Source organism: Anser anser (assembly GCF_964211835.1).
Source record: "Anser anser genome assembly, chromosome: 2".
Classification (NCBI taxonomy): domain Eukaryota; kingdom Metazoa; phylum Chordata; class Aves; order Anseriformes; family Anatidae; genus Anser; species Anser anser.
This window is the reverse complement of record NC_139721.1, coordinates 105,372,509-105,397,542: the sequence shown is the minus strand read 5'-3', so window position 1 is coordinate 105,397,542 and position 25,034 is coordinate 105,372,509. Positions and strand designations below refer to the sequence as shown.

The window sequence follows — 25,034 nt, the reverse complement described above, 5'->3', positions numbered from 1 at the left end:
CCCGCACAATCAGCGAGCTGGGGATGGGCAAGAGACAAGGAGGGAACATTGCCAGGGCAGCTGACCCAAACCAACCAAAGGGATATTCCATACCATATGATGTCACACTCAGCAATAAAAGGTGGGAAAGGGGAAAGAGAGGGAGGGTCTCCTGTTATGAAGATGTCTATCCTCCCAAAAAACTGCTGCATGTATTAAGGCCCTACTTCCCAGGACATGGCTGAACATTGCTTGTTGATGGGAAGCAGAGAATTTTTTTTCTTCCTTCTGCTTCTCTGTGGTCTTTGTTTGTTTTTATCTTTTTCTCTTTAATTAGATTATCCTTATCTCAACCCATAAGCTTTTTTTTCCCAAGCATGCTTTCTTCTCCCTCACTTCCTTTGAGGAGGGGGGGGTGAGAGGGTTTGTTGTGGAGTTTAGCTGTCCAGCCAGGTAAAACCCCTACATTGACCCACTAGTAGCTGTAGAAAAATAAGATAGTGATATGGTTTAGTGAAGGACTTGTTAGTGTTAAGTCGGAGGTTGGACTAGGTGATCTTGAAGGTCTCTTCCAACCTAGACGATTCCGTGATAGTGGACAGAGTGTGGAAATCTTGGCTTGTCTTGGAAAGATGAATAGCCTTCACATAACAATGCCCTATTCTAAAAAGCAAATTATTTTCTGATCTTAAAATTCAGGTGTGCATAGTAGGTCTACACAATTGGCAATATCATCAGAATTGTTAGTTTCAAATCTGAAATAACTTTCTATAACTGTTTATGTTTTGTAGTTTGCACTGTTCTCATCCCCAGAATACATACTTCACCTCTCTGAACTAAACTGTTGTTTTCACTATCATGCTATAAATATATTATGACCAGACCTATGTGAAACAAGGCCATTTTGATTCACAAGGGTTTCATGCAAATATTTTTCCTCTGTTTCACTTCAAGGACATCATCCCTTGATTTTGTCTTTAAGTTTCAACTTCAAAGAAACCTAACACACTACTCTGAAATTCAGTCAAGGCTGTAAAGCTTTGCCTCTTTTCAGGTCAAAAGCTTAGGAAAGTGTTGGAATTCCCTGGCCAAAGCAAAATTCCCTGACAAAAACCTTCAGTAACACAGAACTTGTTCCTTTAAGTTCAGCAAAACTCAAACTCATGAAAATCATAAGGTACAGAGCTAAGTTATACACTAACATAGCCTTGACTCTAACCTCTTTAAGAAATGCCCTGTTACATCACCAGCATAAACACTGCGGAAAACATTTTACAGGAGAATACAAAACCACTTGCTATGTAACAATCTTATATTTAAGTAAAATGATACTGAAAGTGCCTGTACTTAAACAATTTTCTTCTCCATAGAATCATGACATTTGCTAAATTTTATAGCCTTTTCATACAACTCATAATCCTGTTTAAAATTGCTTTCAGTTATTTTTATATTACACCAGTTATCATTCCAACTTCGTTCGTCCTCCAGCATCTCTTTCATACTATTATTGTCACAAACATCAGAAATTTCATAAGGAGCTGAAAGGTAGCACACCAAGCGTGTCCAAGTACACATTCACGCTGCATGAGTAGGAAAGAACAGATGAGGTCAGTATCACTGCAGCAAAGTCGAAGCCCCATACCTCAGGACAGGATAACCACAACCTTTAGCAAGCTTCAACAGATCCCCTCTTTATTTGCAGCTATAATTAATACTGTAAACAGAGTTGTAACATCTTGTAAATCCTGGTAACTATTGACTGCTCAGTAAGGGCAGAGTTAAGGTTATCTCATCCTATACCTCAACACTATAATTTTTGATTTTCACTGATTTTGGGGCCATTCAATTCCAGACTCCGGAACAGCACAAGACCTCACACATTCTGACAGAACACCCACTGAGTGAATAACTCAACATTTTTTTTTTTTTAATAGGAAAAAAAAAAGACTTCTAAAATTGTAGTACCAAGTGATAAAAAATAAAGTAAGTTTTTTTAAAGATAAAAATTACATCAAAAGCTTAGACATCTAAGTTAGAAAGTCCATCTGAATTAAAAAGTAAGGTTCTAAACAATGTATCTCCAAATGACCTGGACAGCATAATCCCATATACTTATCCTATATCACATATCCCATCCTATAGTTAAAAACAGAACAGTAGACTCTAAATCCCCCTTTCAATACTGCAGTCCAGCAGTGCCTTTTACTTGCCTTATTGTATTGTTTATCCATAACATGCAGGTGAAAATCCTATTAAGAGAACTGTTCACACATCATTGGTTTATTAGTTCTTTCCTTTTTAGTGACTAATTTAAGAAAAGTTATGCCATCTATGTGTCCTGTGTCCTTATTGCTTCTCTTTGGGACTCAAGAAGGAAAGCTAGACTATGTTAGATTATATCTTAAGTCATCTACACGTGCACAACAGAGTTAAGAGACAATGGCAGAAGGAAGAGCCCAAATAATACCCTGCCAGGCTATCCATGGTCCAGGCATCAGCAACTGGGGAGGCTGGGACCCAGGGCCAGCTACTAGGCAGACTGACAGAGCCCAGCCACTGGAGGAATCCACCACGTGTAAGAGTGAGGTGGGGACAGTGTACTTGCTAGTGAACTTCCATTCTGATCAGCCAAAAAAAGGGAGCAGGATGAGGACACTGGTGCTGTATTTCTGTGAATGTTTTGCCTATTATCTGTGCAGCCAGCCATGCGCTCGCATGTGCGTGATGTGCCTGCTGGGAATGCATGCAGCTGCAGGAATCTTGCCTCTGTCAGGCTTCTGGATCCTGCACAATACATTTTCCTGTGACAAATTAAACATATTTTCTAAGGCTTGCTAGATAAAATGCACTTAATTAACTGAGCTTCAATACCTGCATTTCTCCAGTTAAACACCTTAACAGCATATCATATGGACAGGAAGCATATTTTTCCAAGTGTCTGTACTAGAGCAGAACAAGTTCTAAAAATACTATACTTTCCAAAAAAATGCATTTTTTCCTTTGTTTCACCAAAATACTACTTCATTCTAAATTCTGTGTCTCCTTTCTTAAGATCAGAGGTAAACACACAACTGCTATGCACATTCACTCTTGGTAGAAAAAGGGCTGTCCATGAAATTTCTCACACACACATTGGTACTTCACATATTTCCCTTTAATAAACACTCATTTGCCATTTAACTCTTTCAGTTTTACTAGCTCAGTAGCCATGCAAAGAATGACTTTATTAATACATATATATATTCAGACTCCTGTGAATTGTCACCATTTTTCTGACTGTTATTTTGATTACGAATGAAATAATACTGCAATTATATTTGTAACATTTTACATAGCTGTAGTTAGATTATATGAATTTATATCTCTACCTACATAAAACTAAACTTCAAATTTAACTTTTCAACTGTTCAGAAGCATCTTTATGGTCTCCTCAATATTAAGAGGCAGTTTGCTAAAGAAAAAGGAGAAAAAGGATTTTTCTGCATCTTCCAGATATTTTAAAATACACTTTGCAGGTAAAAATCCTGCTTTTAGTGTATGATGGAAGGAACAGAAGACACACACCAGAAGCTCTGCATACATACTTCAGAATCTGTAAGAAGAGCAGTTGTATATTTTTCTCATCTTCGCTTTAATATTGTAGCATAGGTGGAGCTCATAGGAAATAGTCTATTTACACTTTTGTCTTGCAAATAAATTTAATTCTAGAATGGCCACAAATCAGTATGTAAACAAGCTTCAGGATTAGCAACCCAAACCAATGTTTCTCTAGCAGTGGTCAGCAGTTCTCCCCAAAAGCTTAGGGCACATTCACTGTGTCCATTTGGAAGTGTAGAGTGCAATGACTGACAATGTGCTTGGTCAATGTGCTTCGGACCCTTCCACAATACAGAATAGTACTATATAAATACAGCCCTATGTAGAAAAGGCAGAGCCTGCTTAAACCAACTTTTCCTTAATAAGGCTGAGAATCTTTAGCAAGCAGATAAGATGACTTAAACTTTATGTCTCAAAAGACATCAGTGTCTTCCATACTCAATTACAATTTTGAAATGGCAGGATGGCTTACAGTTATGACAAGTGGCGCCACTGTATCCAGTTCCATCGCAAGTGCACTTGAAGATGTCCCACGTCTGGGTGCATTTACCACCATGTTCACAGTGATTGGGCACGCACCTGTCAGGATGAGATGCAAAGATATAGAGAGAAAACTAAATGAACATCAAGATTTATACACTGCTAAATTGGGAGCTGCCCAAGCAGTACATCATGTCCTTGCCTGGCAATTAATCCTTGTTATTTCTTTCATAGTAACATAATTTGTATCCAAAGACACAGTTGCACTATAAATGATTTATCAGGCTCTGATGAAGCCCCTTTACAAACAAAAAAAAAAGGGGAATAAAAGTGGAGTACTTTCACTTAATAAATTAGGGTTCTAAACTAAGTACGACTGGTACTTAGCTGTCAAAACAAAAATATCACAAGTCACACTGCTTTCTGCTGTGCAGGTGGTGTCACGCCTCATGGACTCCAGTCCTGTGACTGACTGAAAGTAAAAGAAAGAATGCCAGTGAGTTGCTATTTATCCTTCTGTTGCCAGAAATGGGATAAAGTGAAGGCAGATTGCTGGCTAGGATGGAAATTACTAATGCTGCATTATTAAAACAAACAAGGTGGTATAGGCTTCATTATAAAATGTGTAATAGGTTTTTCTTCACAGGGATTTGTGGCAAATGTTGCTCTGTTTTATCCTACCCATCTGTTTTTCTTCTCCAGCTATGCTGTTGCTGGAGAGTGGGAGGAATGCAGAAAAAGTGGGATGCCAGATGACAGTCATAGCAGAATATATATTTATTGTTTGAAATATTATCTAAATGTGATTTCAAAGACATGAGCTTGACCTCACATAGTTAAAAAAAAAAGGAGTTACCATGTATTTTTACCTTTGAAACTATTAAATCTCTTTTGAGACATCTCTGCAATATCATTTCAAAGATTTTTTCCCCTTTATTAAATTGTCTAGAGTCAGACTCAGTATAGGTTCTGCATTTTTTAATCACGAAATTAAGTTTTTCTTTCATGTTGAGTTAGCCAAATCTATTTTATGAACTATACTTTTTCATTAAAACATTAAAAATAAAAATTAGGAAATTGCCTATTAGACAAACAAAAAAAATATTTTCAGAAATGCATTACCAATTAAGGATGTTTATTTTTAGGATCTGCAGTTCACATTCATCATGTTAACAATACGCTATTAAATAACATCCAAGGACAGCTTTTCCTTCCTTATGTAGCAACTTACTGAAACTCAAAGTATCTAGTGCACCCTCTGTAAGCTTAGTGTTTCCTGTCTCCTCAAGTTCCACTTCATAGCATTGATATGCATGACAACTACCAAAAAGAACCTACATGACTAATATGCATTTGAGACTTGGACATTGTGTATTCATCCTTATAAAGGACTGTTGGCTTTATGCATGCCAGAAGTACTTCAGAACACACACCATGATGGCTTATGTCCTATATCAGCCTGTGGTATTCGAGGCTAGCCATTCACTCTTTTCCAAAAAAAAAAAAAAACCACCCAGAATCTACCAGTTTGGTTAAAAATAGCGCTTAAATAAATGCTTTTCTGAAGTAAAAAACAAAGCAATTTAAAATTTTGCTTTCATATTAAAATACAGTAAACCTACCTGAGACAGTTATCACAGTTCAGTAAACTATGTTTTCAACAAGGTTTAAGTGAATTCATTTAGTTTTGTAATTGTGGCAGGCTAAATGCACAGATAGGGTTGATTACTGCAATTCAGATAACAAGTGATGGCCTTAAGTTGTGCTCTCAACACTACAGAGAGAACAACAGCACATAATGGCACATTTCTAAACATCCAAATCCCTAAAAATTTCTATGAATTCATACCCGATGGGTACATGAGTAGGGAAAACAGAGACCAGTAACAGTTCAAAAACAATCTCATGAATTAACTTTTATTGAAAGATATAAACATCTAGAAAAGTTCCTAAATCTGAATATCGTTTCTTGATTTTTTCCAGCCTTTCAAAATAACTGCTTTCAATCTATTTTCTTCTTCATTTATATTTGAAGATGTTACTTTAAAAGTTATTTTTTCCAATGACCAAACTAAACATTTTTCCTATGTGAATTTGGCCAGCTATTTATACAAAATCTCACATGTAATGCCAGCAAACTGTTTCAATTTTTAGTACTATATAACTTACATTTATTGTAGCATAGCTAGTAAAAATACTCCATTATTGACTATGTAAGTGAGGTAAATGACTTAATGTAGGGAAATATGAAAAAGATATTTATCTGTATCATTCAATGGAGCATATCAGAACATAAAAACAGATCTTTAGCAAACTCCTCAATGTTAATTCTATACTTCTTATATGATGGTTGAACTAGCCTCATCTGTATCCAGTTTTTTTTTTAATTCATTTGCTTTTCCCTGTTCTAAACATAATATAGTTAAAAAAAAAAAAAAAAGTAAATGATATCATAATATCAGTGCTGCCTAACTGTAATTTTAATTAGACTACAGAATGATTTCCTTAAATCCTGTGTCCACCCCCAGTTTTCTGTTAGCTTGTTTTATCAGGCAGAACTATAAGATTTCTTTTCTATTAAATACATTAACAAACTGACATATTGTCATCTGCCACCTATCTGTCCTTCCCCACTGCAGTGGAGTTACTGGAAGAAATTTTAGGTAACTAGAACATAAAACCTACAAAAAAATATAAGAAGAAATTTGTATTTAAAAAAAATAATTGAGCATATGTATTCATGTAGTATATTTACCTTTTGCTTAACATTTAGCATATACTCTGAAAACTAATCCATGCCATATGTACAGTTCAATAATATAAAAATAGTATGTTTCTAGACAATTCCATTCTTTCCTTTAGGAATAAGGCTGCGCTTACATGAAAAAATTACTTCAAAACCACACTTCTGTCCTTAATCAGGCTCTGAAGTTAGAAGCAAGCATAGCACAGAGAACTAGAAGTTCCTAGTCACTGGGTTCTGTTCCTTCCTGGTATGGACAACTGTATTTTAAGTACTGACACTTATAAAGCCTTACCAACTACATTGAGAACTTTCTTGCCCTCAGGCTCCTTCTGAAAGGCATGGTATACTTTCACTTAATTTCCATCCAAAATCTGTCCATAGAGAATATACAGATGCTATTTTGTTTGTTTGTATTTTTTTTTTTTGGAACATTGGCCTGTCTTAAAAAGCTTTTATTCCTCTTTGAGATGTAAAATTGATGACTTGATGTAGAGAGCAATAGTAACCTCATTCAGTCCATATTTTTATGAAAGCAAGTCTCCTGTTGGAAAAAAAATTTTCAATGGTTGATCTTTGTAGCCATTCCCCCATGCACTTGTGATCGTATTGATATTCTGGAGGAAGTCTTACCAATGTTTCGTGGCTTCAGAGTTGATTAATATTTTCATATCTCTGTGTTGAAAATATTTTGCTTGAGATATAGCATTTTCCTGAATATATCAGAATGGTGGCACAAAGTCACCATAAGATTGCTCCGTACATTAACTATCTTCAGTACATTCCCATCTTTCTCTTCACAGTCACCTCCAACCAACAAACTCCAGCTTTACACAGAGATTCTTGCTATCATTCTCAACAGCATTATTCTGCACTATTAACTTCCATTGTGCCATCCAAATCTTTGTTTATTTTTCTAGGCTGAATCTGTATCATCAGCAAATTTCAATAGTATATTCCTAATTTTGAGCAAAGGTCAAAGCATTAAACAGGATCACCTCTGGCACTGATCTCTAAGCAACTCTAATCTCTCAGCCAGCTGCTAACTCTTCAGTATAACCCGTAAGGCAATTCCATTTGCCAGCTCACAACTCACTTCACAATTCCTCATTCAAACCCCATCTTCCTTGGTTCACTTAATAATTTTCATCATTATAGTGTATCAAATATTTTATTGGCATCTGACACACTGGATCTATTGTGTTTTTCCTGTCTGAGAAAGAACTACTGTACTTCATCAGTGGAGAATATCAGGTTAATTCTGAACAATAAACTGTTGATAAATGTGTGTTGCATTTTACTTTATCTTCTATTTACTTACTTCCAGGTATTTAATTATTCTTTTCTTCAAAAGCTTAGTACAATTATTAAAGTCAGATTTATAGCTGTATAGTGATTTGCATCTCTCTTTCCATTTTTTAAATGTCATGAGGTTAACTGTCACCTAATAATATAAAAACAAGCTTCTCCCCACCCCCTACCCTCCCAGGCTGCAATATGACAGGTCAAAATTACAAAACAGATATTTATTATCTAATTAGGTTTGGTGCATTCTTAGTGCCCATTTACTCTGATATTCTAATTGCTATTCCTTCATTTCTGTTATATGATTCACTAGCACCTCAGTAATAACCAGTATAAATAGTTACCTTGCTTTACGCTGCAGTAGGAACCAAATTTAAATCTACAAATGGCAACTCTGACCTTCCAAGCAGGACGGCGAAAACTGTTACACTTTTCTTCTGTCTGTCCATATATACTTTCTACAAGGAATGCAAATGGTATGTCTGTGTCCTGAAGCATTAACATTTCCTGAAGCTTTTGCATTTTCTCAGAGATGCTATATACAAATATCTAGTACACCATTTAGCTCCCCAACCATAGACTGTTTAAGAGGAAAAACTGGGAACAAGATGCTCATGTAGTCTGCAAACACCATTTTTTCCCCCTAAGGCAACCAAACATTTTTGTTTTGGAGAAAGCAAGAACAAGCACTGGGACTGAAGAACCATCGCAAACCTTACTATTCTTCACTGACAGATGTAGATGTTTCCTTCCCTCCTCACCCTCCTTTACTTTCATTTCCTTTCCTGTTTCCCCTACACAGAATCTCCAGAATAAGTGCACAATACAGCTTGTGCATATACGTAAATTAAATATAAACACATTCGTTCTATAAAATAGGAACAACCAAAACAAGAAATACCACCAAGGGAAAGTGTTCAACTACTGAGTTACTCCTCCACCTGAGAGGAGGAAAGGAAGGAACTCACAACACAGCAGCGATATCTGGTACATGTTGCCCGCTACAGTACTGAAAAGAGCTCAAAACCTGCAGTGATAAAGACAGTGTAAGAACTTCTGTAGTGCAGAACAAAATGTTAGAAGCTTTTTGCAATGAAAGATAACAAAAAGAAACGGCGTTAAGTTTTTCTCAACATGAATTTTAATCTTTTCCTTCTCGTCATCAAACCCCTAACTAATCTTGCTCCTGTTCAGACCCCATCTCTCATTTCTGTGTGCCCTTCTCTCTCTCCCACATTCTTTTTGTTATGCTTTTTTGTTCATTCCTCTGCCTCGGAACTAACCAACTCATCAGTATGTTTCAAATAGTCTTACAGTATTTTTCCACTAATTGGCCTTTTTATTGCCTTCAAACAATTCTTTAAAACCCATATCACCATTTCTTGCATAGTTTCTTACCTAGATCCTTCAAAATGCATTATGCTATCCTTGTTAAGCGTGATTTTCTATCACTATATGCCTTGTATAAACATTCACATCCACACAAAGGCTAGAAAAATGTGTTTAAAATTTAACCCCTTTTTCTTGTACCAGCTTACCTGACTGCTCAAGAAAACGATGAGAGATTAGGTCTATAAAACAATGTTCAAGGAAAACACTTCCAAGAAGCAATAGATAATGCTTTCAAGGTAGCAGTCTGATTTTAAGTAGCTTACTTAAAAGACAAACTGTAAACTAGTAACAGAATCACAAAAAAATATTTTAAGTGTTTGCACATTTGCACTGAGTACCTTGTTAACGAGCAATAGAGCACATTCCACTAGGCACGTTAAAAGTAGTACTAAACAATAAGATAATCAAATTAAGGACACATTATTATTACAGAGTCTTACTGAATCAAGGTCAGACTTAAATTACCTCTTTCATACAGAGCCTCTGACTTTCAGAGTGCTCTAAATAAAACAGAAACAGCTGATCTAACCTTTAGGACTCTTTCTCACTTCATATAACATAGCAAGTGTTTAATGTGACTTTAGGATTTCAGAAAAAGGATTTGCGTCTTATATGCAAGGCAGCACAAAGGACAGATGGGAGTGACTGTAAAACTCATTCAGGTTCACAGTAATTCCCAAACTAGTTTCATTTGCTACTGTCTTCTAATCTAATTGTGCACAGATGCATATAATTAATGATGGCAGAAGTAAACAATCCTTCCTGAACCAAAAAGGACCTATTCTTTTTTGTTACTTAGTGTAATACAAGGATTTCATATTTCTTTGATGGATATTATCAAATTTGTTCTGAGATCAAAATAAAATGCCTGGCGCTTTTAAAGACTGTGATTTACAAAGAGCAAATCAATATTAAAATATTCAGTGACATTTGGTTAAGCAAAGTTCCTTTAGGGCATATTACTAGAAAAGGCTGCCAAAGTTTTTCACAGTGTTATCTCCAGACCAATAAGGTGCTATTCTAAGCTGTTTGCATTAAAATGATTAAAGAAGGACTAACATGTAAAGAAAAATTCAGAATTTAACTCAGTTGAATTAAGGAATCCTCTTATATTTATGCAGTTTTAATGCACGTACTATAATATAGATACTTATTCCTTTTTTTTTTTTTCCTGCTACTTTTAATTTCCATATCACTTCAGAAATTAACTTCTTAAAATGAAACTATGCTGGTCTGCTTTAGCAATCTCAGGAACTGGATAACCCATATTCCTGCATTGTTGCAGAAAAAATTCTTTTCTTGTTATGCATAACCTAGGATCTAGAATAGTCATGGCCAAATATCTACTTCTGTACAAACCAAACTGTTGCTACCATGGTTGAAGCAAAGCAGGGGAGGGTAAATCTACTGCAGCTACTAACAGAAGAGGTAATTTCCCAGTTGTAGTACCCTTCCTATCAATTCTTAGCAATTGCTTCATGTTAACAAAAGTAGAACAGCTCTGTGTGGAGCTGTGGCAGGAAAAATAAAAAATAAAAAAAAAAAAAAGTAAAAAAAAGGAAAAAAAAAGGAGGAAATGTTCTATTAAACAGCACGTGCTATTCTCTGTTTCTGCTAAAGAGGGAATAAAAGATAAATTGTTTATAAATGGTCAATGGGCTACATCCAACCCACAAGTTGCAAATTGGACCATGCTGTGATAATCTTACAGAGCTAACGGAGAAAACCACAAACTTATAGATAAATAAATCAGGCTAGATAAAAAGCCAATTCCTGTTGCACAATATTTTAGCCACTAAGCTCAGGGCCAGGTCTTCAACTGTTGTAAATGAAAACATTTGCATCTGTCATAAATACTGTCTTATGCCTGTTAAACAGGTCAGAAAAAAAAAGAATAAATTCTTATGAAAGGCCAGCTACTAAATACGATATATTAAAAATGGGTTTTTATTTAACTATTTATTTATTTATTTATTTATTTTTATTACTCTGTGAAAATCTTTTCCTGGTTAGTAACTAGGTAACTAGTAACTAGGTAACTAGGTAAGTATTTCTAGGGCATTAGAGAGCTACTCTGTAGACAATGTTTTTTGGACTGGTGTATTTGAGTTTCTTATTTAGACAATTATATAGAAGTGGAAGCTAGTCACTAACCTAAGCCAATACGGCACAATTCCACCCTCTTTGGGATAGCAGATATGTTAAGCACTCAGAATCCTTAGAATAATCTCTTGGTTTTTACTCATATGGTTCTGAAGAAATCTTCAAGCCTTCTTAAGTATTAACGTGATCAAAATTTGACTGGATTTGACTTTGTATTAATGTAACCATCTGTCTTATATGATTTCAGATACATAAGGAAGAACATACAGGACTTGAGAATAAACCATAACACTGACTTTGTGATGTCTTGTTGATTATTTATTATTTCTGCACTGTACATCTTGAATCAAATACTACTCCTGAGATTTTATGACATCGACTTCACTTTATAATCCATGTTAAGCATTTGCAGAAAGTTTTTTCTGCAGAAGATGATAATTATCATCAAATCAGAGAATAATAGAATAGCCTGGTTTGGAAGGGACCTTAAAAGCACCTACTTCTAACCCCTCTGCCATGGGTAGGGATGTTACTCACTAGATCAGGTGGCCCAGGACCCCTTCCAACCTGGCCTTGATCACCTCTAGGGATGGGGCAACCACAACTTCTCTGGACAAACTGTTCCAGTGTCTCACCACACTCTGAGTGAAGAATTTCTTCCTAACATCTAATCTAAACCTTTTCTCTTTTAGTTTTAAACTGTTCCCACTACCTGTGTAAAAAGCCACTCTCAATCTTTTTTATAAGCCCACTTTAAGTACTGAAAAGTAACTATGAAGTCTCCCTGGAGCTTTCTTTTCTTTATGCTAAACATCCCCAGCTCTCTCAGCCTTCCTTCATAGGACATACTCCAGCCCCCTGATAATTTTTTGGACCCTCCTCTGGACCAACTCTCACAGGTCCAAATCTCTCTTGTGCCGGGGGCCCTAAATCAGGATACAGTACTTCAGTTGGGGTCCCAAAAGAGTGAAGTGGAGGGGGATAATCATCTCCCTTGATCTGCTGGCCGCTCGTCTCTTGATGCAGCCCAGGATGCAGTTGACTTTCCGGGCCGTAAGTGTGCTGGCTTGTGTCAAGCTTTTTGTCTACCAGAACCCCCAAGTCTTTCTCTGCAGGGCTGCTCTCAGTGAGTTCTTCTCCCAGTCTGTTTGCCCTGGATTACCCTGGCCCAAGTGCAACACCTTGCACTTGGACTTGTTGAACCTCATCAAGGTTCACATGGGCCCACTTATGTAGCTTGTCCAGGTCCTTTTGGATGGCATCCCTTCCTTCTGTTGTTCAGAACAACTCAGCTTGATGTCATCTGTAAACATGCTGAGGGTGCACTCGATCCCACTGTCTATGTCACTGATAAAGATATTAAACAGCACTAGTCCCAAGACAGACAGAGGGACACTCAGGGACACTCGTCACTGGCCTCCACTTGGACATGGAGCATACCGTAACTCTCCGGCTGCAGCCATCCAGCCACTTCCTTATCCACTGAATGGTCCACCCATATCTCTCCAATTTAGAGATAAGGGTGTCATGTAGGACTGTGTCAAAGGCTGTGCAGACATCCAGGTAGATGACATCGGTTAATCTTCCCTTCTCAACTGATGCAGTCACTCACTCATAGGCCATCAGATTGATCAGGCACGATTTGCCCTTGGTGAAGCCATGCTGGCTGTCCCAGATCACTTCCTTGTCTTGCATCTGCCGTGACATTGTTTCCATGGGGATCTGTTTCGTGATCTTCCCAGGCACAGAGGTGAGGCTTACCAGCCTGTAGTTTCCCTGGTCTTCCTTTCTACCCTTTTTAAAAATGGGAGTGATATTTTCCTTTCTTCCAGTCACTGGGGACTTCATCTGACTGCCAGAACTTTTCAAATATGATGGAGAGAGGCTTGGAAACTGCATCAGCCTGTTCCCTCAGTACCCTGGGACGCATGATATCGGGAGGGACTCTGCTCTCCCAGACTCTGCCAAGAGGTTTAAGGACTCGAGAGACATGAGAAGCCTGAAAGGCAGTGAAGACTGAGGCTAAGAAGTTGTTGAGTACCTACCTCAGCCTTCTCCATGTCTGTTGTTACCAGTTCTCCCTTCTCATTTATCAGAGCTGGTACACGCTCATTGGCCTTTTTTTTTTTTTTTCCAGCCAATATACCTACAGAATCCCTTCTTTTTATTTTTTGCATCCCTTGCCAAGCACAGTTTCATCAGTGCCTTGGCTGTCTTAATTCCATCCCTGTGTATCCAAACATCATCCTTGTACTCTTCCCAGACTACATGACCCTGCTTCCACTGCCTGTGCATTTCTTTCTCACACCTCAGTTTGACCAGCAGGTCCTTGCTCTGCCATGCTGGTTCCCAGCCTTCCCTGCTTGTTTCCTTACACATGGAGATGGAAAGCTCTTGCTCTCTAAGAAAAGTGTCCTAAAAGAGTTGCCAGCTCTGATCAGTTCCTCTGTGCCTAAGGACGGTTTCCCAGGGAATCTCATCCACTCATTCTTTAAAAAGCTGGAAGTGGAAACACCAAGTTGGGGGGAAGTGTCAATCTGCCAGAGGGTAGGAAGGCCCTGCAGAGGGATCTGGACAGGTTGGGTCAATGGGCAGAGGCCAATGGGATGAGGTTCAACATGGCTAAGTGCCGCGTCCTGCACTTGGGGCACAACAACCCCATGCAACGCTACAGGCTGGGGGCAGAGTGGCTGGAAAGTTGTGCAGAGGAAATGGATCTGGGGTTGTTGGTTGATGCTCGCCTGAACATGAGCCAGCAGTGTACCCAGGTGGCCAAGAAGGCCAACGGCATCCTGGCTTGTATCAGGAATAGTGTAGCCAGCAGGACCAGGGAGGTGACCATCCCCCTGTACTCTGCTCTGGTGAGGCCGCGCCTCAAGTACTGTGTTCAGTTTTGGGCCCCTCACTACAAGATAGACATCAAGGCCCTGGAGCATGACCAGAGAAGGGCAACAAAGCTGGTGAAGGGTCTGGAACACAAGTCCTATGAGGAGTGACTGAGGGAACTGGGTTATTTAGTCTGGAGAAGAGGAGGCTTAGGGGAGACCTTATGGCTCTCTACATCTACCTGAAAGGAAGGTGTGGGGAGCTGGGAATTGGCCTCTTCTCACAGATAACTAGTGACAGGACTAGAGGGAATGGCCTCACATTCTGTCAGGGGAGGTTCAGGTTGGATATTAGGAGACATTTCTTCTCAGAAAAAGTAGTTAGGCATTGGAATGTGTTGCCCGGGGAGGTGGTGGAGTCACCGTCCCTGGGGGTGTTTAAGGAAAGGTTGGATATGGTGCTTAGGGACATGGTTTAGTGGGTGATATCGGTGGTAAGAGGATGGTTGCACTAGATGATCTGGAGGTCTTTTCCAACCTTAATGATTCTTGGATTCTATGATATTACCGCCAGGAATCTGGCCACTTTCTTCATTTTCATAGATACAACCTTGAAGTTCCCCTGGAAAGTTAATTAATTTGGATGTAAAGCTAGGATAATTACTGATGTCTTCACAGAAACCATGTTCTCATATTAACATGTAGATCATAAAATTTTAATTCCAGTGAATAATTCTAATAACAATATGAACTGAAGAGTTTGCCCTGTGAGTGGCATAGAAAATGCTTTCTGCCTAAACACTGAAGGTTTTTCCCCTTCAAAACAAAAACACAGTCTTGGCAGTAAAGCAAAACACAAAGTCAATGCAATGAAATGAATATGAAATGGCAGTTAATGTTTCTGTGACATTTACTAATGACAACTGGTATAAATGCCAGTTTCCTTATTAAATCCCTAGCAGAACATGTAAGTCAAGGACGTTAATTTCTCCTGTCTTTGCGAGAAACCCAAGTTTTCCTTTATATATTGGCAGAGCAAAAAGAAACCTACTAAGACTTTTAGTTATGCCACTGTACCATAGTGGAATGGCTGAGGTCAGCATGCTTTTCATGCTGTGCATTCCCATAAACTCCTGGTTTGCTAAACATTGATAAGGAAACATAAATTAGGTTCTCTGAGTCACGAGTCGAAATTTGACTTAGATCTACCATGAATCAATCAGATGTAGATGACATTTACAGATGGTTTATTTATTTCACATGGAATGTTCTCCCTGAGCTGATCCATACACCCACAAAACTGAACGATGTATATAAATCATTCATTAGTGGTGAAGTAAAATGCATATTCACTTGTAACTCTCTTCCCTTTCTCCATGCACATCTCTTATCTTCTTAGTTTTTAAGATATTTGTATCAGAAAAAGGATGTTAATTTATATTTGCCCAGGGTTTATCACAGTGGTTTTTTCTCCCTCTTTTCATTGCAGTCATCAGGCACAACAACATAATAATAAACAGTGACACAGAAATGAATGATCTACACTTCACTATTCTCCAGATCATCATTGAGCATATTTATATCACTTGGTAAAGTCTACAAAATCTGCTTTTTCTCCTTTACCATGATGATTCTGCAATCTACCACAAGCAGCAGCATGCTCAACTAAAATTTCATGTATAAAACGTTAAGCGTATAGTTTCAACTGACTTATCCCTCTGTCCTTTGTGTGTGTCCTTAGTGCACAACCATATTTTATTCTTTTATAGAAGCCCTATAACATTTTTATAAATTGCAATATAATGAGTGTTCTACTCTACTTTTAAGACATCAAAAGCAAGGATGCTCCAATGAATTAGAAGCTGTGCTGCAGTGCAGTCACGACTCTGTGATAAATATACAAATACAATCCTCAACTCACAACCTATTATTCAACTAATTTTCAATTTGCTGAAAACAGATATGTACAGTAAGTAATAAACAACTCATTCATTACCTAAAACTTGTGCAATGAAGAGTTTTGAAGCCAGAAGGTTAGCTGCTGAAGCAATAAACAGGTGCAAGCACATGCACGTCTGTGCATGTGTGGTCACACACCTACATTTAATATGCATAAACATGCACAAACTCTTTTCTCCAAGAATGATGACAATTTCAAGCTTCTGAAAATGGGCAGTGTGTTCAATAAAAAAAATCATATTAAAAGCAAACCTGTTTTTAGGGGAAATAGAAAAATGAGAATACAACTTTTAGTAACGTACTTGACTTTAAAAAAATTGTGATGGCATGATCCTGGTATGCTTAATTTTCATTACAAATAGCTCATTGCTGGGAAGCTATTATTCTACTTAAATAGCCTTGTGATTGCCCTATAGAAAAATTGATAGACTATCATTTGCTTGTAGTTTAGTAGCTTTTTTTTTTTTTTCCCAAGCACTGCGATTTGGGCATTATAGTTCAGGCTCTGTCAGTATTTCAGTATATTATAAGCTTTGATTTCTCAAGGGTTTATATTTCAGTTATAAAAATTTACTCCAGAAATTCATCACACAAAGCATAAGACAGAAAGGAAATAGATAAATAGTAGCACACTGACAATACTTGTGAAACAGCTCATGCAACTGGCTTACAACTTAGTATTCCAGCAGAGTAAGGACAGACTGGTAGGCAGTGTTACAGGTTTTATTTTAAACAGAAGAGGAAAAAAAAAAGAAAAAAAAAGAAGAAAAAAAGGAAAAATCCCTATATAATATTTCTCTTTAGTTCTCCAGAGAGTTTGGCATGAAATTTTTGACATTTCCTTGAAATAGACTGTTCAGAGGCAAGGGACAGATTTGATTCATATTTCAACTTGAACAAATGTTGGAAAACATCTTGAAATCATTTGACATGTTCTAAATGAAGAGCATCCTTTTTCAGTTTAATTTTTTGTTGTTGTTGTTTTAAAACATAAATTAAAACATACTGTATGGATGACACTCTACCAAGCCAAGTAATAATATCTCTAATAAATGCCAACTCTCTATTTCAAATTGAAAGTATTTTCTGAGGGAGCAATGGGTTGTAGTGGTTGAGTGCTGCAATACTGAAGAAAATTTTTGAATGTATCTGTGCAGCTTTGATAGCTGCACTGGTAGCTGAACTGGGAACAACAGGATAGCCTGAAAATCAACAGATATGCTATGGGAACAATCTAATCTTCTTGTGCACCAGAAACTTTATCTAGTAGATAATTATATGAGAGGGCAAAAAAAAAAAAAAGAGAGAGAGAGAAGAAAATAAAATGCTTAATGATTAGTTTAAACACTGTTGAGGGGAAAAAGAAAAAAAAAAAAAGAAAAAAAAAACTATTAGAAAAATAGAAATTGGAATGCTGCTCCATGCAGTACAATAAGGAAACGACACAGATCCCTAGAAGGATAGGAAAGAGATGAAATCCCACAACCTCGGCTGCCATTCTTCATGTTTTGCATGTATGTTCGTGTAAGATTAGAACAGATAGTCAATGCACTAATGTAAATAATGTAAATAAGTTTCTCAAAAGTTATTCAGAGGCTGCACCTCAACAATAGATTGAATCAATCTACTTAGCCTTAACTGAAATCTGGGGTATCCCTGGAGAGGGACTGTAAGAGGATAGTTCTGCGGAGTAGTACAGAACACTCACTTCATAAACAGGGAAGGAGTATAAAGACAAATTTGCGGGATATCAGATTGGACTAACCTTTGGGACAGATTGTACTTTTGTAACATTGTTTAAAGCAGAGGAGAACGATAAAACTACAATGTGGGAAGAAGACATCCTCGCAAAGGCTACAACATACTTAAAACAGAAACTTCTGTACAAGTATTCAAGAGTACTAAAACTCTGAACAGGACTAACGCCAGTTGTACATATGGACCTATGAAATCAGTGTTCTGGCTAGCATGACACAGCAGAACCAATTTATTCCCATGTCAGGGAATGACATGGTTCTTGCATATCAGCACTGAAAAAGATCTATTTGTTTCTGTTTTTATTTTATTTTATTTTATTTAACTGAAGGTGTTTTGACGGTTTCAATGCATATTTTTTAAGGCCTTCTGTTTACCTTTTATCTACAGATGTGGTGCCAACAGTTTTGATAATGAAATACTACAGAGTTAGCCCTGAAAACAAACATTTGTAATCAATTTATTACACTCCTTTATCAGAACAAGTTTGTGCTTTACGTTCAATATTTACAAGATAAAACATACCCAATTTCAAAGTACCAGTCACCACTTGCACAGGTATTATAAAGATGCTGTCTTATTTTTTTTACAGATTTTTGCAAGGTATGTGACAACACAAGTAGAATTAAACCACAAACCATCACTATTACTATTTCAATGCAATATTTGGTCATTTGCCTTCCAGTAGAAGAGTCTTCCTCAGTCTTTTGTTTACTATAAAACTAGCATTAAACAGAATGGATAACTGTTTTAGCTTCCTATCATTAAGCATATAGACTGTTCATTTCATTAATGGCTTTACTCACATCCATCCTTTCTTTTTCTCCTAAAATTTTGCTCTAGTTCCTTCTTGCCCCTTAACTTTAGCTCAATGAAAACATGTTGATGATCCCTGCTGCTTCAGTTCCCTGCTCTACAAGAGATTGCGAAGAAATGTTGAAATGACATTTTTCTGTGGTCAAGTCTTTTCTTACAGAATGTTGTTGATATCTCAAGCTTTGTAGCACCTTCCTCCTTCATACAATCATAGGATATTCTATGAATCATAGAATCATAGGATAGAGTTGGAAGGGACCCACAGGAGTCCAACCCCTGGATACATAAAGGAGCACTCCAAAATCAAACCATGTGTCTGAGAGTGTTGTCCAAATGCTTCTTGAACTCTGGCAGGCTTGGTGCCATGACTGCTTCCCCGGGGAGCCTGTTCTATTGCCCGACCACCCTCTCAGTGAAGAACCTTTTCCTAATATCCATTCTGAACCTCCCCTAACACAGATTCATGCTGTTCCCCTGAATCCTAGGATGATCTGCTTGCATCTATGTGCAGCAGGTACTGTAGGAGTGATCAGTACAGGGAAAGGGCATCTCAGGTGTTCAGTCATGCCTTTGCTGAGCTCTAGTTATAAAATAATAAATATGGCAAGCTGTTATAAAAGGTCTCAATGACAGTAATCTCTGGTCAGGCTCAACAGGAATGTATAAATGATCCTTTCTTCCCACCTCACTTTCTCTGCCCTAATAACCATTAGAAAACTTAAGCCCTTATCATTTCCACTAGTACCTACAATATTTTGACTCTCTATTTTCAGTCTCATGCCTAGTTGTGCCCAAGACTTTTTTTTTCCATTTTTTTTTCTCCTGATTTGACTTGATTTTGAGTCCTGATTTCAAAATATACTGTTCTATCCCATCCCCATTCTCCACTTTCTGAACACATACTCTTTTCTCCTGATCTCCTAGTTGGAGTCCTGGTCATCATTAACAATACTAGCAGTGAATTTAGCCAACTACTCTAGGTTTGCTATTACCATCAGATATACATCTCTTCTTTCTACCTTTTACTATTATGCTTATTCCTGAGCAGACAAAGGAGTCTGAAATAATATGCTAAAATTCTTCGTGGGACCCAAAATTTTATTAGTGAGCATGGCACTGAACATTTGTATTTACCAGGTGTCCTCACATATGCATAATTTGCACATCTCCTTGCAGTGAAGGAACTAGTGAACAGCTGTATTAAGTCTCACAGTGCTAATGCTCAGGATGTAGCCCAAGTACTAATGCTTTGCTGTAGCCAGAAGTATTTCTGGATTAAGGATAAGTCAAATTCTACAAATCAGCATTTACAGAAATTAAATGCTGTAAAAATGCTTTCCTGGTGAAATTAAACTAGGTTTTGTTGTTTATTTGAATTTGTCCAACAGTAATGAGACAGTAACGCTTGACATCTGATGTGAAATCCAGTCATTCTATAAAGTTTTGCTAAAACAGCATTTCTGAGATATGTACCCTCTAGTAGGTGCTTCCTGTTTTTGAAGAATCAAACCTACATTCAGCTCTGCAAAACAAAGCTGAGAAGGAAAATAAGGAAATGTTTTCTTTCTACAGAGACAACTCAGAAAATGGCCAATAGCAAAAGGAAACTGTCCAAGTTTGGAAGAAAGTATTTCTTAATCTGTTTCACTGTAGCAATTGCCCATTTTGGTGTTTCATGCTAACATATTTTTATTTGCTCTCCAGGGTTCTGGTATGGAGTATGGAAATCAAGGTCACACTGACTGATTGCACACTGTGGCATGGTATAGCCATTCATTCTTAAGTAGAAAATTATGAAACAAATTATAATAAAAATGGCATCAGATGAATCAAGATTAGCTAAGTACTTAATTCTTAGACTTCATCAGACCCCAACTTTTGTGGATAGCTCTCCACTTTAGAAATCAGGGATTTGACCAAGCTATGTCAAACTCACTTAAGAAGAATTCATCGTACTTTAATTGAGCCAGTCTACAATGGATGCGAATTTTAAAGCTTCAATTTAGAAATACAGAAGTCTAAGATATTAATAACTAGATATTCTTATTTCACTAATACTTTAAATGAAAAAAATAAAGAATAATGAAAAGTGAAACAACTGTAAAAGTAGTTAACTATGTGTCTTTCTGTTCCAGTATATGAGATACCACATCAAACAATACTTAAAATACGCTAGGCTAGTCTAGGGTAGGACAGGATAGTTCAGCTGGACAGGAGCTTCAAAGATCATCAATTCCAACTGCCTGACCACTTCAAGGTTAAACAAAAGTTAAAGCATTTTATTAAGGGCATTATCTAAATGCCTTTTGAACACTGACAGGCATGGTACATCAACCATCTCTCTAGGAAGACTGTTCCAGTGTTTGACCACCCTCGCAGTGAAGAAATTCTTCGTAATATCAAGTCTGAACCACCCCCAGTGCAGCTTTGTGCCCATCACTGGTTATGAGGGAGAAGAGATCAGCACCTCCCTCTCCATTTCTCCTCCTTAGGAAGGTGTAGAGGGCAATGATATCACATCAGCCTCTTCTTCTCCAAAATAGACAAGTCAATTACAATTTCAAACTATTATTAGTAGTACTCAGAATTAACATATCCTGATAACTTATAAGGTTTTCCTTATGACTATTTTATTTTATTTTATTTATTGCATAAAAATGGAAAGAATTTAAATTCTAATACTAGACGGTATTCTATAGTGAAGGATCGAAGTGTGACTTCCTTCAATCACAGTAGAACAACAACTGCTGTCAGACACATGCTGAGTTCCAGGTGTAAACACCCAAAGGAATCAGCAGAAAGGATTCACCTGGCAACCTAAGGCCAGTGCACAACTAAACTGAATAGATTATTATTATGAAAATTAAAGCACATTTTGAAGTTTAAGTCACAGTGCAAAAAGCAATGTTTTCCTTAAAGCAAATTAGAGTTTTGCATCAATGTTTACTGGTGACATGGACAGCCTGTAAAACTCAGGAGGCATACTTCTACTGCTGATTTATAAAGTTTATGATTTTATGCTTTATAAAGAATTAGAAGACAAAAAAAAAAAAAGTAGCATAGGAGTTATAACTAAATGGAGAAAATTCAAGCTTTCTAGGTGTCTATGCCTTTAATGAGGAGTACTACAATACACGCTTTCAACAGTAAGTCACACTATGACAGGAGTACATGATACATTCTAAAAGATATTTTTTTCAGACAGATGTTGAAAAATATGTTTTTAAATACTCTGTGGGAAGAAATGTTTTATTATTTAGGCTTTGAAAAAACGTGTAACAGTATACAGTTATTGCACAGATGTCAAGTTCAAGAGCTGCACGTATATGTATGATTCCACAAAAAAAAAAAAAGTAGATGCAAATGGCAATGATTATGTGGCAACATCATTCTTCGTCTTTCACTTCCACATACAAACAGTTGTCACACTCAAAGTGTGAATGTGTGAGAAGAATATATGCAGTATTTAACTAACAGAATGCTTTTTGGGTTTTCTTGAGGGCATTGTGCAGGTCATTTGAAAGCTCTGAAGTATATACTTCCACACTGTGGATTTATATTATCCTAAAAATAAGGGTCCATGTATTTTCCATGTAATCTCTTCCCTCAGAGGTTTTTCTTTCTCCTTTCTTTAACTTCCTTTTTTTTTTTTTTTATGCTTTGCTTTTGGGAAAAGATGGAGGGAGGCATTTCTCTGAATCAGAGAAGTGTTACTGGATGGAGGTAAAATGAAGCAGAAAAAAATCACTGTCTCATTTAGAGCTAACAAGTGGTATCAAGAGGATACCATAGATGTGATTATCTTTTGCTTCTCTCTTTTACAGTACCATCTACCTGTGCAAAATACCTGTTACATGGCAGGACAGAATTGGGGTGAACTTACTGGTATTGTCTGGTAATAAACACCATTTATGAAAAAGGTAGCTCCTTGCCTTTGCCTCTGCAAAGGATTTAATTCTACCTTTTTTAGATGGTTACTTTAAATTACAATTTATTTCAGTGATCTCATTTAAAGCTCAGTCCTGATCTTATGTAAATCAGCATTTCTACCAAAGAAAAATCTATCTTGTAACTACAACATTAGGTTCCTGATTTTAGAATACAATAATTTAGCAGAGTCTATGTTAGTTTGATTCTCTTGCGAGCCACCTCCTTTCATTACAGTAAGAGACTTAGCAATTTTGTGTCCTAACTGCACTGTCAAACACATAAAAGCCAAACCTTCACAACATGTTACAGATCAGAAGAGATAAATCAGCTACCAAAACCTGCTTGAAGTTTTGTAAGGTACTCAAAAAGAACTTTATAGTGAGTCACCAGTCCTACAAAGATAGGTCACATTTAAATTATGAACTAATACATTATTTATATTGGAGAGATTGTAACTCAAAAATCATAGCTACAAACAGTAGAAAGGTCTATGCAAGAGCAGTGAAATTATACTGCTATTTTCTCAGCTACACAGATAAATTATTTCTAAGCAATATGTATCATAAATAGTGGTGCTACACAAATAAGCTGGCCCTGAATTATAGGGGAACAGGACAAAATGCTACAAATTTCAGGGAAAAAGTGAGCGTGGTTTACAAGATAATGACAGTTCTCACAGACAGAAGAATACATGGTTCCCAGTAGACTACAAACTGCAATTTAAGCCAGGAGCTCCACTGACAGAACTGATTGCTAGAGTCTAAAGAAAGAACCATAAAATCATGAAATAAAAATACCAGGTATTATCAGGTTTAAATTGGAAATCTATGGCGTAGGACAAGCAGGTTTATCATGCATGAGATGGAGAAAGAATGCTAGTGAACATGTGATCTAGAAAACTGAATTTTGCTCTAAAATGCTATTTTTATTGAGCCCTGAGACTCCTCTTCTCCAGGCTGAATCATCCCAGCTCTCTCAGCCTCTTCTCACATGAAAGATGCTCTAGTGCTTTCACCTTCATGGTGCTTCACTGGACTCTCTCCAGCATGTCCACATTTCTCTTGTACTGGGAAGCCCATACACACAGACAGCACTCTAGGTGTGGCTTCACTAGTGATGAGTAGAGAGGAAGGATCAACTCCCTCAAACCTGCTAGCAATATTTTGCCTAATGCAGCCCAGGATACTGCTGGCCTTTTTTGCCACAACAGTGCACTGCTGATTCGTGGCCTGCTTGGTGTCCACCAGTACCCCTAGGATTTTCTCTGCAAAGCTGCTTTCCAGCTGGTCAGCCTCCAGCTTGTACAAGTGCCTGGAATGGTGCCTTCCCAAGTGCAGAACTTTTCATTTCTCTTTATTGAGCTTTATGAGATTCCTGTTAGCACATTTCTCTAGCCTGTCAAGTTCCAGATATTCCTACCAGTTCTGTATTGTCTGCAAACTTCCTGAGTGGACACTTTGCCCCAGTGCCCAGTTCATTAATGAAAATATTGAACAGTATCAGCACCCATATTGACCCCTGGGGTGTACCACTAGTCACTTGCCTTCAACTGGACTTTTTGTCACTGTTAACAGCCATTTGGGCCCATCCCTTAAATTATTTTCAACCAGCTTCCCTGCCCACTTATCTAAATCATACTTTTTCAGATTGTCTATGAGGATGTTATGGGAAACAGTGTTGAAGGCTTTACTAAAGTCAAGGTAAATAACATGCACTGCTCTCCCCTGGTCCACGAAGCCAGTCTCTGCATTACAGAAGGTTGGTCAAGCATTTTCCCCTCATAAATCCATGCTGACTACTCCCATTAACTTTTTTGTCTTCTACATGTTTGGAAATGGTTTTCAGGAGGATTTCCTTCATCACCCTCTCAGGGACTGAGGTGAGGCTGAACAGCCTGTATTTCCCCAGATCTTCCTTCTTGCTTTTCTTGAAGATAGGAGTGACATTTGTTCTCTTCCAGTCTTCTAGAATCTTTCCCAGTATCCGTAGCCTTTCAACGATGATCAATAGTGGCCTTACAATGACATCAGCCAGATCCTTCAGCACTTGTAGGCACAACACATCAGGCCCCGTGGATGTACGTTCAGTTTGTTGGAAGTACTCCCTAACCTGGTCTTCCATGGAGGGTAAGTCTACCTTGTTTCAGACCC

At 37.5% G+C, this 25,034-nt stretch overlaps 1 protein-coding gene across 21 annotated transcripts in view; it reads right to left on the bottom strand.

Annotated features, from left to right (window-relative positions):
- Positions 1 to 25,034, bottom strand: part of CNTNAP2 (contactin associated protein 2) — a 1,168,055-nt gene that overhangs the window by 399,943 nt on the left and 743,078 nt on the right. For all 21 annotated transcript variants that reach the window (XM_083826978.1, XM_083826979.1, XM_083826989.1 and 18 more), the window contains one exon: positions 4,049 to 4,155. In XM_083826978.1, coding sequence (XP_083683104.1) covers positions 4,049 to 4,155 — 107 coding nt within the window. The remainder of the gene's footprint in view (positions 1 to 4,048; positions 4,156 to 25,034) is intronic.